The sequence below is a fragment of the Salvelinus namaycush genome, chromosome 26, assembly GCF_016432855.1.
Source record: "Salvelinus namaycush isolate Seneca chromosome 26, SaNama_1.0, whole genome shotgun sequence".
NCBI lineage: Eukaryota > Metazoa > Chordata > Actinopteri > Salmoniformes > Salmonidae > Salvelinus > Salvelinus namaycush.
This window is the reverse complement of record NC_052332.1, coordinates 27,024,384-27,040,894: the sequence shown is the minus strand read 5'-3', so window position 1 is coordinate 27,040,894 and position 16,511 is coordinate 27,024,384. Positions and strand designations below refer to the sequence as shown.

General features: G+C 43.0%; 1 protein-coding gene across 2 annotated transcripts; it reads right to left on the bottom strand.

Annotated features, from left to right (window-relative positions):
- Positions 1-5,735: 5,735 nt before the first annotated feature.
- LOC120020952 (nucleophosmin-like) lies at positions 5,736-11,943 on the bottom strand. 2 transcript variants are annotated; one of them, XM_038964601.1, is made up of 11 exons: positions 11,827-11,943; positions 10,536-10,615; positions 10,292-10,411; positions 10,091-10,184; positions 9,754-9,854; positions 9,455-9,483; positions 9,335-9,374; positions 7,402-7,476; positions 7,066-7,197; positions 6,814-6,888; positions 5,736-6,571 (listed from the first exon to the last, which is right to left on the bottom strand). In XM_038964601.1, exons 1-11 carry the CDS (start codon positions 11,864-11,866, stop codon positions 6,521-6,523), a joined length of 837 nt encoding a protein of 278 aa, XP_038820529.1. In that variant the 5' UTR covers positions 11,867-11,943; the 3' UTR covers positions 5,736-6,520. The 2 variants fall into 2 exon arrangements, with proteins under 2 accessions (XP_038820529.1, XP_038820530.1); XM_038964602.1 differs by having other exon boundaries at positions 7,402-7,473.
- Between the last annotated feature and the right edge of the window lie 4,568 nt (positions 11,944-16,511).

The window sequence follows — 16,511 nt, the reverse complement described above, 5'->3', positions numbered from 1 at the left end:
CCAGTGATCTGCATGAAGATGTGGTGGAGAAAGAGAGGCCGGAGAGCGGGCTGCCTTCTGAGAAGTCGGAGGCGATTGAATAAACCCCCACTCCCTTCAATTCTGTTAGCAAACATGCAATCTTTGGACAATAAAATGGACGAGTTATTGGGAAGATTAAACTACCAACGGGACATTAAAAACTGTAACATCTTATGCTTCACGGAGTCGTGGCTGAACGACGACAATATCAACATACAGCTGGCTGGTTATACGATGTACCGGCAGGATAGAACAGCGGCGTCTGGTAAGACAAGGGGCGGCGGTCTATGTATTTTTGTAAACAACAGCTGGTGCACGATATCCTGTCTAGGACCTAGCGGAACCCCTCGCCAACAGCCAATGAAATTGCAGGGCGCCAAATTCAATCAACAGAAATCTCATAATTAAAATTTCTCAAACATACAAGTATTAGACACCATTTTAAAGATACAATTCTCGTTAATACAACCACAGTGTCCGATTTCAAAAAGGCTTTTCGGCGAAAGCAGAACATATCATTATGTTAGGTCAGCAACTAGTCACAGAAAGCATACAGTGATTTTCCAACCAAAGAGAGGAGTCACAAAAAGCAGAAATTGAGATACAATTAATCACTAACCTTTGATATTCTTCATCAGATGACACTTCCGGGACAACATGTTACACAATACATGTATGTTTTGTTCGATCAAGTTCATATTTTTGCACTGAGCCATAATTTGCACAGAGCCACATCAATTTACAGAAATACTCATAATAAACATTGATAAAAGATACAAGTGTTATTCACAGAATTAAAGATATACTTCTCCTTAATGCAACCGCTGTGTCAGATTTCAAAAAAACTTTACGGAAAAAGCACACCATGCTATAATCTGAGTACAGCGCTCAGAGCCCAAATAAGCCATAAAGATATCCGCCATGTTTTGGAGTCAACAGTCAAGTCAGAATAGCATTATAAATATTCACTTACCTTTGATGATCTTCATCAGAATGCACTCCCAGGAATCCCAGTTCCACAATAAATGTTTGATTTGTTCAATAAAGTTCATCATTTGTGTCCAAAAACCTCCTTTTTGTTAGCGCGTTTAGCCCAGTATTCCACATTCATGACGCGCGATCACTAGGAGCAGACAAAAAGTCAAAAAGTTCCGTTACAGTCCGTAGAAACATGTCAAACGAAGTATAGAATCAATCTTTAGGATGTTTTTAACATAAATCTTCAATAATGTTCCAACCGGAGAATTCCTTTGTCTTCAGAAATGCAATGGAACTCAAGCTAACTCTCGCATGGTCAGCTAGTCTCACTCTGGGAGAGACCTTACTCAATCCCCTCACATTCACCCCCACTTCACAGTAGAAGCATCAAACAAGGTTCTAAAGACTGTTGACATTTAGTGGAACCCTTAGGAAGTGCAATATGACCCCATAGACACTGTGTATTCGATAGGCCAAGAGTTGAAAAACTACAAACCTCAGATTTCCCACTTCCTGGTTGGATTTTTCTCAGGTTTTCACCTGCCATATGAGTTCTGTTATACTCACAGACATCATTCAAACAGTTTTAGAAACTTCAGAGTGTTTTCTATCCAAATCTACTAATAATATGCATATCTTAGCTTCTGGGACTGAGTAGCAGGCAGTTTACTCTGGGCACGTTTTTCATCCAAACGTGAAAATGCTGCCCCCTATCCCAAACAAGATATCTAAGGAAGTCTCGAGCTATTGCTCGCCTGAGGTAGAGTTTCTCATGATAAGCTGCAGACCACACTTCCTACCGAGAGAATTTACATCTATATTCTTTGTAGCTGTTTACATACCACCAAAGTCAGAGGCTGGCACTAAGATAGCATTGAATGAGCTGTATTCCTCCATAAGCAAACAAGAAAACGCACACCCAGAGGTGGCGCTCTTAGTAGCCGGGGACTTTAATGCAGGGAAACTTAAATCAGTTTTACCAAATTTCTATCAGCTTGTTAAATGTGCAACCAGAGGGAAAAGAACTCTGGACCACCTATACTCCACACACAGAGATGCATAATAAGCTCTCCCTCGCTCTCCATTTGGCAAATCTGACCATAATCCCATTCTCCTGATTTCTGCTTACAAACAAAAATTAAAGCAGGAAGCACCAGTGACTAGATCAATAAAAAGTGGTCAGATGAAGCAGATGCTAAGCTACAGGACTGTTTTGCTTGCATAGACTGGAATATGTTCCCGGGATTCCTCCAATGGCATTGAAGAGTACACCACATCTGTCATTGGCTTCATCATTAAGTGCATCGATGACATCGTCCCCACAGTGACCGTACGTACATACCCCAACCAGAAGTCATGGATTACAGGCAGAATCCGCACTGAGTTAAAGGCTAGAGCTACCGCTTTCAAGGAGCGGGACTCTAACCTGGAAGCTTATAAGAAATCCCACTATGCCCTCCGACGAACCATCAAACAGGCAAAGCATCAATAAAGGACTAAGATCGAGTCGTACTACATCGGCTCTGATGCTCATCGGATGTGGCAGGGCCTGCAAACCATTACAGACTACAAAGGGAAGCACAGACGAGAGCTGCCCAGTGACACGAGCGAAACAACTTCTATGCTCGCTTCGAGGCAAATAACACTGAAACATGCATGAGAGCACCAGCAGTACCGGAAGACTGTGCGATTACGCTCTCCGCAGCTGATGAGTGAGTAAGACCTTTAGATAGGTCAACATTCACAAGGCCGCAGGGCCAGACGGATTACCAGGACGTGTATTGCGAGCATGCGCTGACCAACTAGCAAGTGTCTTCACTGACATTTTCAACCTTTCCCTGTCCTAGTCTATAATACCAACATGCTTTAGGCAGATCACCATAGTGCCTGTCCCCAAGAACACTAAGGTAACCTGCCTAAATGACGACCGACCCGTAGCACTCACATCTGTAGCAATGAAGTGTATTGAAAGGCTGGTCATGGCTCACATCAACACCATCATCCCAGAAACCTTAGACCCACATCAATTTGCATACCGCCCAACAGATCCACAGATTATGCAGTCTCTATTGTGCTCCACACTGTCCTTTCCCACCTGGACAAAAGGAACACCTATGTGGGAATGCTATTCATTGACTACAGCTCAGCGTTCAACACCATAGTGCCCTCAAAGCTCATCAATACGCTAAGGACCCTGGGACTAAACACATCCCTCTGCAACTGGATCCTGGACTTCCTGACGGGCCGCCCCCAGGTGGTAAAGGTAGGTAACAACACATCCGCCACGCTGATCCTCAACACAGGGGTCCCTCAGGGGTGCGTGCTCAGCCCCCTCCTGTACTCCCTGATCACTCATGACTGCACGGCCAGGCACGACTCCAACACCACCATTCAATTTGCCGATGACACATCAGTGGTAGGCCTGATCACCGACAACAACGAGACAGCCTATAGGGAGGAGGTCAGAGACCTGACCGTGTGGTGCCAGGACAACAACCTCACCCTCAACGTGATCAAGACAAAGGAGATGATTGTGGACTACAGGAAAAAGAGGACCGAGCACGCCCCCATTCTCATCGACGGGGCTGCAGTGGACCAAGTTGAGAGCTTTAAGTTCCTTGGTGTCCTCATCACCAACAAACTAACATGGTCCAAGCACACCATGACAGTCGTGAAGCGGGCACGATAAAACCTATTCCCCTTCAGGAGACTGAAAAGATTTGGCATGGGTCCTCAGATCCTCAAAAGGTTCAACAGCGGCACCATCGAGAGCATCCTGACTGGTTGTATCACTGCCTGGTATGGCAACTGCTCGGCCTCCGACCACAAGGCACTACAGAGGGTAGTGCGAACGGCCCAGTACATCACTGGTGTCAAGCTTCCTGCCATCCAGGACCTCCATACCAGGCGGTGTCAGAGGAAGGCCCTAAAAATTGTCCAAGACTCCAGCCACCCTAGTCATAGACCGTTCTCTCTGCTACCACACGGCAAGCGGTACCGGAGCGCCAAGTCTAGGTCCAAGAGGCTTCTAAACAGCTTCTACCCCCAAGCCATAAGACTCCTGAACATCTAGTCAAATGAATACCCAGACTATTTGCATTGCCCCCCCCCCCCTCCCCCCACACCACTGCTACTCTCTGTTGTCATCTATGCATTGTCACTTTAATTAACTCTACCTACATGTACATACTACCTCAACTAACCGGTGTCCCCGCACATTGACTCTATACCGGCACCCCCCTGTATATATTGTTATATTACTTGTTATTTTTCATATTCTTATCTGTATTTTTTGAAACTGCACTGTTGGTTAGGGGCTCGTAAGTAAGCATTTCACTGTAAGGTCTACACCTGTTTTATTCGGCGCATGTGAATAATAAAATATGATTTGATTTAGAATTCAAGGCACACTTACCCAGCATGACTACCACCTCATTCTGCAGTGATACACCATTCCATCTGGTTTGCACTTAGTGGGACTGTCATTTGTTTTTCAACAGGACAATGACCCAACACACCTCCAGGCTGTGTAAGGGCTATTTGACCAAGAAGGAGAGTGATGGAGGGATGCATCAGATGGCCTGGCCTCCACAATACGTGACCTCAAGCCAATTGAGGACGTTTTGGATGAGTTGGACCAAAGAGTGAAGGAAAATCAGCCAACAAGTACCCAGCATATGTGGGAACTCCTTCAAGACTGTTAGAAAAGCATTCCAGGTGAAGCCGGTTAAGAGAATGCCAAGTGTGCAAAGCAGCTGTCAAGGTAACTGCTAAGGGTAATTAATACAGGAAGTCTCCAGGTCTGGGGGGGGGGGGGAGATGAGATCACCCCTCATGGATGCAACACAACCAAGGCTTCCGGGCAAAGGGATGATTTGTACACTAGCCCCTTTGCTGGCCAGAGTCAATACTGACCCGTAGGGGAATGAGACTGACATCCCAAACCTACAAACTTACTGACTTTGTCCAGTAAAGGGTGTCATCCCTCAGTCAGGGAGGTGGACACAATTTTATTAATTTCACCTTTACTTAACCAGGTAGGCTAGTTGAGAACAAGTTCTCATTTGCAACTGCGTCTTGGCCAAGATAAAGCACAGCAATTCGACACATACAACAGTTACACATGGAATAAACAAAACATAGTCAATACAGTAGAAAAATAAGTATATACACAATGTGAGCAAATGAGGTAAGATAAGGGAGGTAAAGGCCAAAAAAGGCCATGGTGGTGAGGTAATGGAGAGGTCCTGGAGGTGGCAGGCCTTCAAGGAATAGCAGCGCTGTCTAGTCTCAGCAATGTCTGCCAGACATTGACATTTAGCCTGAGGTGAGACAAAGTTGGAAACCATCTGCATAACAGTGGACCTTTTGAGGACGTGACAAGTGATTGTGTATGCAGAAAACCAACTGAGACCTAGCACAGACCCCCCCTAGTGAGACAGTGCAGACCATTTTCTGGGGTGGGGGTGCTAAGGAGTTTCCCTGCTCATACAGGACTAATAAAAAGCCAAATTCACAAACTGCATAGTTATCTGCGGTTGCTATGGGCAGCCTTCCCCAACAAAGAAAAGGCAACTGTCAAAAGTTGATCAACCATAATGTCTTTTATAATTCAGACTAAGTCTTTATGGTATTAAACTGGAACACCATCCACATCATTAATCCTTATGCTCATTAACAGCCATGCAGATAGAGGGGTCACAATATTGTACCATGTAGTCAATAAAAGGCAAGTGTTCCCCCAATATTTTTTATTGCAGATCACAATATTTCATGTGGCTAGAGCTGTTAAATTTTACATTGTATAGCAATTCAATAGAACAGAAGTTACAAGGTCACAAAGCAGGTATGATACAATATAATTATTTATTAACTTTCAGATGACACCGGTGCGTTAGCTGCTTCACTCTACGGCAAAATAATAAAACCGCGAGCATTACTTAAAACCTGATTGGACCAGTCATTGTCTTAATTTAAGTGTTCAATGTTAACATCTCAGACCCTGAGGAATCTACCCTCTGGAAGGACAGGAGCATCCAGACACCCAACAATTTATGGATGACATGAACTGCCACCAAGTCACTTGACCCATTTACAAACATACCCCCAAATAGAACATGCATGAACAGATACCTTCCAAACTGCCAGAGGGACAGTCCTTCAAAACCAACTGACCAGACTTTAAAATGCTACATTCAACACAGTAGCAAGGATGCATTTTACACATTTACAAAATGTTATGTTCCAAGTGGGGTTTCCCAGGTCCACCCACATGAAAGCTGGAATAGTATCACCCCTCCCACCCTCTGAGAGGGTCATGGTGCTGGTAGGGTCAGGGGTGATGGGGGTTCAGTCATTAGTGCCATACTAGTCGGTGTGCCACAGCAATACGCCGGGGACTGGACGGGCTGCAGAAGTTTGATTCAGACATGGGAAGGGCCAGGAGAGGCCAGAGCAGGTCAAAGTTGTTGGTGGTGGGGGGTTGCAAAATAACAAATCAAAAAAGGTTTAACAAAAATATTTATTTTTTGTCTTCCACAGTCTGTCTCCACTTCCACAGTTCAGCTATTGCCTGAAAAAAAGATGGGAAAAACATTGACCAAAGCATAAATCATAATGTCATCGCGAGAGCTCAGAAGTTCTTAGAGGTACTGGTGTTTCTCTCACTGCTGATCAAAACTAAGTTTGTCTTCATTGCTCTTCAGGGATGTTTTCCGACAGCACTATGGTTGTCATTTCACAAACATCCAATTGAACCACATTGCGTTCTAGACAGGTCAAATTTCACAACGTTCCTGAGGAGCATTACCATACCTTGGCATCTGTGACTCTGAAGCTGTTCTTCACAAAGCTCTCGAACTTGGGCTGGAGTTTAGGCAGGTTCACTCCCTGAAATAATATATGACATTACTATAGGTATTCAGATGTGTCCCTTTAGTCTTGTGTTCGGCCAGTCTCTTGGTTAACAGTTCTTTAACATACATCAGCTAGATCAGTTCATCCAATCTCCATTTTAGGCAAGTGTATTTTCAGATAAAAACATATACATAAAGACAGAACACTTACCTTCTCCACAGTCGCCTTCATCTTGGCCTTCAGCTCAGGGACAGTGAGGACTGGTTTGGGGGTCTGAGGTGTTTTAGGGGTTGCTTTGGGGGTCTGGCCATTTTTGTCACCCTTGCCATCAGGCATCTTTGACTGAAAATCAGAGAACTTATTAGACAAGACATGTATTATGACTAACATACATCACTACAATAATACTCAGATACAGGAGTGGCCATCTTCAGTCTCAGTCTTTTGGTAAGCAGTGTTGAAAATGCATCAGTAAATCAGCTCAACAAATATCATCTTCGACTAGAACCAATGTGATGGTAGGGCAGAAGATGTGTAGAGGACTACCTGTTTGCCAGCTGGTGTGTTGGCTTTAGGGCCCTTTCCATTCTGGGCAGGAGTCTGAGGTTTGGACGGAGTCTTCTTAACCCGAATAAAACAGAGGTTTCTTGTGTCATTTTCAAAGGTAGAATGAAAATAGGCTTAATAACTTTGTCAATAGGGGGGGGGGGGCGCTGTTTTCACTTTGGAAAAAATCGTGCCCAAATTAAACTGCCCCGTACTCTATTCTAGATCATACAATATGCATATTATTATTACTATTGGATAGAAAACACTCAAGTTTCTAAAACTGTTTGAATTCTATCTTTGAGTAAAACAGAACTAATTTTGCAGCAAACTTCCATAAAGGAAGTGAAAAATCTGAAAACGATGCTCTGTTCCAGGGCTTGCCTATTGAATTGCCTTATATTTATGGATATGCATGCACTGCATACGCCTTCCACTAGATGTCAACAGGCAGTGGAAGGTGGAATGGGGTGTCTAGCTTGATCGGAGGTCGAACAAGAGCTTTTGGAGTGACAGGTCTGGAAATTTCTGTCTTCTCTGGCGTGCGAAGTACGTCGACATTGTCTTCTGATAAGTGTTCGGTATACACGGCGGATATCTCCGGCTCTGATTTTATTTGATACATGTGATAACATCATTAAGTAGGTTTTTTCAACCGAGTTTTATCAGTTTATTCAACGTTTATTGGGACTTTTGGAATTTTCCGTTCTTTGCGTCAAGAGATGGGCATGTTTGCACCACATGGCTAGCTAAGGTTGCTAATTCGACAGAAGAAATGGACATTCTAAAACCAAACAACGATTTATTCTGGACCAAGGACTCCTCGTACAAGATACTGATGGAAGCTCAGCAAAAGTAAGAACAATTTATGATGTTATTTCATATTTGTGGAAAATGTTGATTCCTATTCTCTGCCGTTTTGGCGAGCGCCGTCTCGCAATAACGCAAGCTGTTTGTTATGGTAAAGTTATTTTAAAAAATCTAACACGGCGGTTGCATTAAGAACCAGTGTATCTTTCATTTGCCATAGAACAAGTATTTTTATGTAAAGTTTATGATGAGTTCTTTGGTCAGATTAGGTGAGTGTCCAAAATAGCTCCGGACAATTTGGTGAATCGATGCTACATATTCACAATGTATAACCACGGTTTGCAGCTCTAAATATGCACATTATCGAACAAAACATAAGTGTATTGTATAACCTGATGTTATAAGACTGTCATCTGATGAAGTTGGTCATGGTTAGTGATTAATTTTATATCTTTTGCTGGTTTTTGCGATAGCTACCTTTTGCGTTGAATAAATGCATTTGTGTGTTTGGCTATTGTGGTAAGCTAATATAATTCTATATTGTGTTTTCGCTGTAAAACACTCATTTGCTGTACACCATGTATTTTTCATAAATGTTTTATGATGAGTATTTATGTATTTCACATTGTAATTATTCTGGCTGCGTCGGTGCTATTTGTGATGGTAGCTGCAATGTAAAACTATGATTTATACCTCAAATATGCACATTTTTTGAACAAAACATGAATGTATTGTATAACATGTTATAAGACTGTCATCTGATGAAGTTGTTTCTTGGTTAGTGACTAATTATCTCTATTTGGTCGGTTTTGTGATAGCTACCTATGTGGTAGAAACATGGTGAAAATATGCGGTTGAGTCTTTGGCTATTGTGGTTAGCTAATAGAAATAGTGTTTTCGCTGTAAAACATTTAAAAAATCAGAAATGATGGCTGGATTCACAAGATGTTTATCTTTCATTTGCTGTATTGGACTTGTGATTTCATGAAAATTATATTATATGATATCCCTGTCCCGTTAGGCTAGGCTAGTCAGCTTTTTTGATGAGGAGGATCCCGGATCCGGGAGAGAGAAGTGGTAGAGGTTAACTAAACATTACAGTTGCGCAAATAAATGCCCTCACCTTAACAGGAGTTTCTTCAGCCTCACTCTCCTCATCATCCCTAAAGAGATGTTACAAATCAACTCTTTAGATTAAACCTCACCATGGAACATTGGTTAGTCAGTTAAACACTACACTTACTCCTCATCGTCATCCATCTTCATCTTCTTCTGTGAAAAGGAGAAAGGGAAGGACATGGTAAATGTCATAAGTTGAGGATGTGTGAAGCAAGAGTGGATAACATTCAGAAATGGACATGACCCTCTTCAGTCTCAGTCTTTTGGTAAGCAGTGTTGAAAATGCATCAGTAAATCAGCTCAACAAAGATCATCTTTGACTAGGGAGGCCATGCGATATTAGGGCACCAGATATATACATTTTGTAACGCAAGTTATTTCCCAGTTGGCGTGTTGGATCAAAGGCCAGTATCCGGGACCAACCTGAGATTTAAGTGCTGGTACTGATGCAGCCCTTTTCTTGGACGTTTGTACCCCTTCCTCTTCATCATCGTCCTCGTCGAAAGTTTGGTCTCCTCCCATCACTGGTGGAAAAACAACAAGTTAACTTTGAGTAGATAGAATATGACAACTTTAATAAAGATATATTTTTTAATCAAATAATTATCTGTAATTGACATTTCTCAGTCTGTCTTTTGGTATGCAGTGTTGAAAACACATCAGTAAATCATCTCAACAAGTATCATCTCTGACTACAGAGGCCATGGCAGCACCAAAGATACCATGGGAGTAACACAGTCCTGAGATTAGCCATACTCACTGACAAGGTGCTGGCCACTGATGTGGATTGGACCAGAACCAGCCTTGAGACGGAAAACGGCTGGGGATGTGATTGCGAACCCACTAAGACACACCTGCAACACACAATTAACTGTTCAATAGGCATGAACTCTACACAGACCATACAACCACCATCTCCCACTCAAGGATAGAATAGAACTATTGACGACTGACTACTCACACTTGGCAAGGTGGAGGGTTTCAGTGCAGCTAGCACAGCCTTCACCTTCTCACCCTCTGCATCCTGTCCTTCCACCTCCACAACATGCAGCTCATCCTTGGTGCTGGGGTCCACACACACCTAAGACCAATCAACAGGAGACACCAAGTTCATAAATAGTTTATCATACCTATAACTAGAAATGGTTAAACAGAGAAATATTTCCATCAACTCATATTATATAAAATAAGCACCAGTAACTCACCATCCTTAAGTCTAGCTGGTGCTCAAAGTCATCCTCTTCTGGGTTGAAGACAACATCCTTTCCAGATTTCAACTCGCACCCTATTGAAAAAAAACGGGTCAATTACATATGAGGAAATACTACATTGCCATCAACTAAGGGATAGGGGTATAATGCTGGGCGATTTATTATCCTGTAATAAAAAATGGTGGGTCTTCAGGCGTTTCTCCAGCCAGTAAAACGACTGATGCAACTAATAACGACTCAATTGAAGACTATGCTATGTTGAAACACTTGCGTTTCTGCTTTGGCTGGAGGAAAAGCATGCACCCAAACCGGTAACTTGTGGATAAGGTTGCCCATTACTGGACATCTCCCAGATAGATCTGACTGAGGTGAGGCCAAAATATGGGTCACATACTCACGTGGTTGGAGGAGTTGTGAGCCCTGACAAAGGGAACGTGTTCAATGCAACTAACTAGCTCTTAGACATGCTGCTATGAACATATTATGCGAGTCAAACTACTTACAAAAACATCACATGTACCATTTGGAATTCACGTATTATTTTAATTGTCCAATCACCATTATAATCTAGCAGTTAATGCCAAGTCGAACAATAACATGTAACTTAATGAAAGTGGATAAATTATCACAGGTAACTAGTTAAAACAGCTTTAGCCAAAACTAGCAACTTAGGCAACGTTAACATCTTGCTGCACTGCATGAGCACATTTCTAGACGGCCTTGTGCGCCATCTTTAAAACACGTGTTCAGACGCATGGAGGGCCAACTAGCTAGCCCGGTCGTTTGTGGAACCTCGCCTGTAAATGTCAACTTTGTCGAGCAATGTGAACATATCAGTCTGGCCCAACTACCACAACAAATTAAATCAACCAGGGAACCAATATGCTAAAAGCATTACCCATATTTTGCCCAATTTAGCGAACTACTTAAAAAGGTCTCAAGATGGTTTGCAAGCTAACTACTATAATACCGTCCATGTCTCGTGGCTAACTACCAAGCTGACAACTGGGTACATTATTTCCATTCCCAAGCATTGTGACTAATGACATTGTATTCAGAAATCGTAACGTTATTGAACCATACATTGACGAAACTCACATTGCCCAATTAATTTTAGCTAACTAACGTTAGTTACTGTAGCTAGCCATTGTGCTGGCTATGTAGCTACCTCGTGCGATGTTGGTGTCTGATGAACAGCTCTTTTTCTTGCTAAATAGTTGACATGGAATTGAAACTATACTGAAAACACCAAATAATGTTACTTAAAAAAAAAAAAACATCTCACCATAGAGAAAGGTCTGTGGCCCCATTTGTTCCTCGTCCATCCCGTTCAATTTGATTACTAACAGCGGGCTCTTCCGAAATGAACTGAAATGCCTCTTTCTACGCAGACATACGCTACACCGACTCAATGGTCACACCTCCTTTCTAGATTGATGGAAGATTTTCTTTGGTATAGTCCAATCATCACAGTTACTTACTGAAATAGGCGTATTTATAAATATTCATGATCATTAGAGACAAATTGGAGTCGCAATTCAACCGCTGACCAGACCGCTCTCGTGCCTCTGCCATCGCGCTTCTTGATTTTGTCTACCAACACCAGACGCGATCAGGACACAGGTTGAAATGTCAAAACGAACTGTGAACCAGCTATATTCATTTGGGGACAGCTCAAAAAGACATGTATGGCAATTTAGCTAGCTGCTTGCTATTGTTAGCTAATTTGTCCTGGGATATTAACATCGGGTTGTTATTTTACCTGAAATGCACAAGGTCCTCTACTCCTCTACAATTAATCCCACAGTTAATTTCTAGTAATCTCTCCTCCTTCGGGCTTCTTCTTTTTTGGACTTTATATGGCGGTTGACAGCCAGTTTTAAGGTGCACTACCAACTGAACTGGATTGTGGACCTCAGTTCATCTTTCAATCACCCACATGGGTATATGCTCTTAAAAACCAATGAGAAGATGGCACGTGTGTATATGCTCCTAAAAACCAATGAGGAGATGGGAGAGGCGGGACCTGCGTGTCAAGCGCCACAAATAGAACAAAGTTCTATTTTAGAGCCTGGCTACGCAGACACTCACGAGCAGTGTTGGAGCAATGATTGGATAACATGTATGTGTACATTTATTTTGCAAAGCTCGTGCACGCTACGCAAGCGGTGTGGTCAGCATGTCAGACACAAGACAGATGTGGCAGGGTCTACAGACTACAAAGGGAAAACCAGCCACATCACGGACACCAATGTCTTGCTTCCAGACAAGCTAGACACCTTCTTCACCTACTGTCAGGATAGTGCAACCAACGCGGCCCGCTACCAAGGACTGTGGGCTCTCCTTCTCCATGGCCGACATGAGTAAGACATTTAAGGGTGTTAACCCTTGCAAGGCTGCTGGCACAGATGGCGTCCCTAGCCGCGTCCTCAGAGCATACACAGACCAGCTGGCTGGAGTGTTTACGGACATATTCATCTCTCCCTATCCCAGTCTGCTGTCCACACTTGCTTCAAAGTGTCCACCATTGTTCCTGTACCCAAGAAAGCAATGGTAACTGAACTAAATGACTATCGCCCTGTAGCACTCACTTCTGTCATCATGAAGTGCTTTGAGAGGCTAGTTAAGGATCATATCACCTTTATCTTACCTGACACCCTAGACCCACTTCAATTTGCTTACCGCCCCAATAGATCCACAGACGATGCAATCACCATCGCACTGCCCTATTCCATCTGGACAAGAGGAATACCTATGTAAGAATGCTGTTCATTGACTATAGCTCAGCATTCAACACCATACTTCCCGAAGGTGATGAAGGTAGGAAACAACAACACCACTTCGCTGATCCTCAACACTGGGGCCCCACAAGGGTACTCCCTGTTCACCCATGACTGCGTGGCCATGCACGCCTCCAACTCAATCCTCAAGTTTGCAGACGTCACAACAGTAGTAGACTTGATTACCAACAATGACGAGACAGCCTACAGTGAGGAGGTGAGGGCCTTGGGAGAGTGGTGCCAGGAAAATAACATGTCACTCAACGTTAACAAAACTAAAGGAGCTGATCGTGGACTTCAGGAAACAGCAGAGGGAGCACGCCCCTATCCACATCAACGGGACCGCAGTGGAGAAGGTGGAAAGCTTCAAGTTCCTCTGCGTACACATCACTGACGATCAGAAGTGGTCTACCCACACAAACAGTGTGGTGAAGAAGGCGCAACAGTGCCTCTTCAACCTCAGGATGCTGAAAAAAATTCTTGCCCCTAAAACCCTCACAAACAATTACAGATGCACAAATGAGAGCATCCTGTCGGGCTGTATCACCGCCTGGTATGGCAACTGCACCGCCCGCAACCGCAGGGCTCTCCAGAGGGTGGTGTGGTCTGCCCAACACATCACCGGGGGCAAACTGTTTATTATCTATGCATGGTAACTTTACAAATTACCTTGACTAACCTGTACTCCCGCACATTGAATCGGTACCGGTACCCCCTGTATATAGCCTCATTATTGTTATTTAATTTTCTTGTTACTTTTTTATTTTATAACATTTCTTCCCTTTATTTAGTAAATATTTTCTTAACTCTATTTCTTGAACTGCATTGTTGTAATTATTAAGGGCTTGTAAGTAAGCATTTCACGGTAAGGTCTACCTACACCTGTTGAATTCAGCGCATGTGACAAATAACATTTTATTTGATACTACCTGCCCTCCAGGACACCTACAGCACCCGATTTCACATGAAGGCCAAAAAGATCAAGGACATCAACCACCTGAGCCACTGCCTGTTCACCCCGCTATCATCCAGAAGGAGAGGTCAGTACAGGTGCATCAAAGATGGGACCGAGAGACTGAACAACAGCTTCCATCTCAAGGCCATCAGACTGTTAAATAGCCACCACTAGCCGGCTTCCACCCGGTTACGCAACGCTGCACCTTAGAGGCTGCTGCCCTATATACATAGTCTTTCTGACCACTTTAATAATGTTTACATAACCGCTTTACTCATGTCATATGTATATACTGTATTCTATTCTACTGTATTTTAGTCAATGCCACTCCGACATTGCTCAATCTAATATTTAAATATTTCTTAATATTATTCTTTTAATTTTAGAGTTGTGTGTATTGGTAGATACTACTGCGCTGTTGGAGCTAGGAACACAAGCATTTTGCCACACCCACAATAACATCTGCTAAATATGTGTGACCAATAAAATTTAATTTAATTTGATTGACTAACTTCATATTTTATTTAATCCAGAGATCCCTCTTTCTCTCCTCTCCCTCTGTGTGCACACACACACACACACACACACACACACACACACACACACACACACACACACACACATTTTCTCTAAACATTTTATTGGTAGCATTTGCAATGTACAACAGAACATGAAAGCTTAAGCTCTCTCCTATCTTGGTCTTTCTATCAGTCAGAGATAGAGTATTGTATGAGGTGCACCTCTTTGTTACATTTTATATTCAGATTGTTTTAAGCGCTGATTATCATTCATCATTAGTTACCCCTTTGAAACCTGAGGAAAAAAATAATTGCAATATAATCAATATACATCTACAGTGCATTCGTAAAATAGTCAGACCCCTTCACTTTTTCCTAATTTTTAAAACTTTACAAACTCAAGTATTCATGGGTATGACGCTACAAGCTTGGCACACCTGTATTTGGGGAGTTTCTCCCATTCTTCTGTGCAGATCCTCTCAAGCTCTGTCAGGTTGGATGGGGAGCGTCGCTGCACAGCTATTTTCAGGTCTCTCCAGAGATGTTAGATTGGGTTCAAGTCCGGGCTCTGGCTGGGCCACTCAAGGACATTCAGAGACTTGTCCCGAAGCCACTCCTGCGTTGTCTTGGCTGTGTGCTTATGGTCATTGTCCTGATGGAAGGTGAACCTTCGCCCCAGTCTGAGGTCCTGATGACTGCCACCAACATGCATCACCGTAGGGATGGTGCCAGGTTTCTTCCAGACTTGACACTTGGCATTCAGGCTAAAGAGTTCCATCTTGGTTTCATAATACCAGAGAATCTTGTTTCTCATGGTCTCAGAGTCTTTAGGTGTCTTATGGCAAACTCCAAGCGGGCTGTCATGTGCATTTTACAGAGGAGTGGCTTCCGTCTGGCCACTCTACAATAAAGGCCTGATTGGTGGAGTGCTGAGAGATGGTTGTCCTTCTGGAAAGTTCTCCCATCGCCACAGAGGAACTATAGAGATCTGTCAGAGTGACCATTGGGTTCTTGGACACCTCCCTGACCAAGGCCCTTCTCCCCCAATTGCTCAGTTTGACTGGGTGGCCAGCTCTAGGAAGAGTCTTGGTAGTTCCAAACTTCTTCCATTTAAGAATGATGGAGGCCACTGTGTTCTTGGGGGCCTTCAATGCTGCAGACATTTTTTGGTTCCCTTTCCCCAAATCTGTGCCTCAACACAATATTGTCTCTGCGCTATACGGACAATTCCTTCGACCTCATGGCTTGGTTTTTGCTCTAACACACACCGTCAACTGTGAAACCTTATATAGACAGGTGTGTGCCATTCCAAATCATGTCCAATCAATTGAATTTACCACAGTTGTACTCCAATCAAGTTGTAGAAACATCTCAAGGATGATCATCGGAAACAGGATGCACCTCAGCTCAATTTCGAGTCTCATAGCAAAGGGTCTGAATACCTATGTAAATGAAGGTATTTCTGTTTTTTTATAAATTAGAAAACATTTCTAGAAACCTATTTTTGCTTTGTCATTATGGGGTATTGTATGTAGATTGACGAGAAAAATAAATAATTTAATTAATTTTAGAATAAGGCTGTAACAAGAAAATGTGGAAAAAGGGAAGGTGTCTGAATACTTTCCGAATGCACTGTATCTATTTGCCATATTGTACACTGAGGAGGAACTGACAAGGGTCAACACAAATTAGTAATTCGAAGAAGAAAAATGATAGT

Excerpts from the sequence above, each read along its gene's own strand:
- LOC120020952 (XM_038964601.1), bottom strand. The coding sequence starts at position 11,866 with ATGGACGAGGAACAAATGGGGCCACAGACCTTTCTCTATG. Across the intron at positions 7,477-9,334 it reads CTGAAGAAACTCCTGTTAAG|AAGACTCCGTCCAAACCTCA; the intron begins GTGAGGGCATTT and ends ATTCGGGTTAAG. Across the intron at positions 6,572-6,813 it reads TCAGAGTCACAGATGCCAAG|GCAATAGCTGAACTGTGGAA; the intron begins GTATGGTAATGC and ends TCTTTTTTTCAG.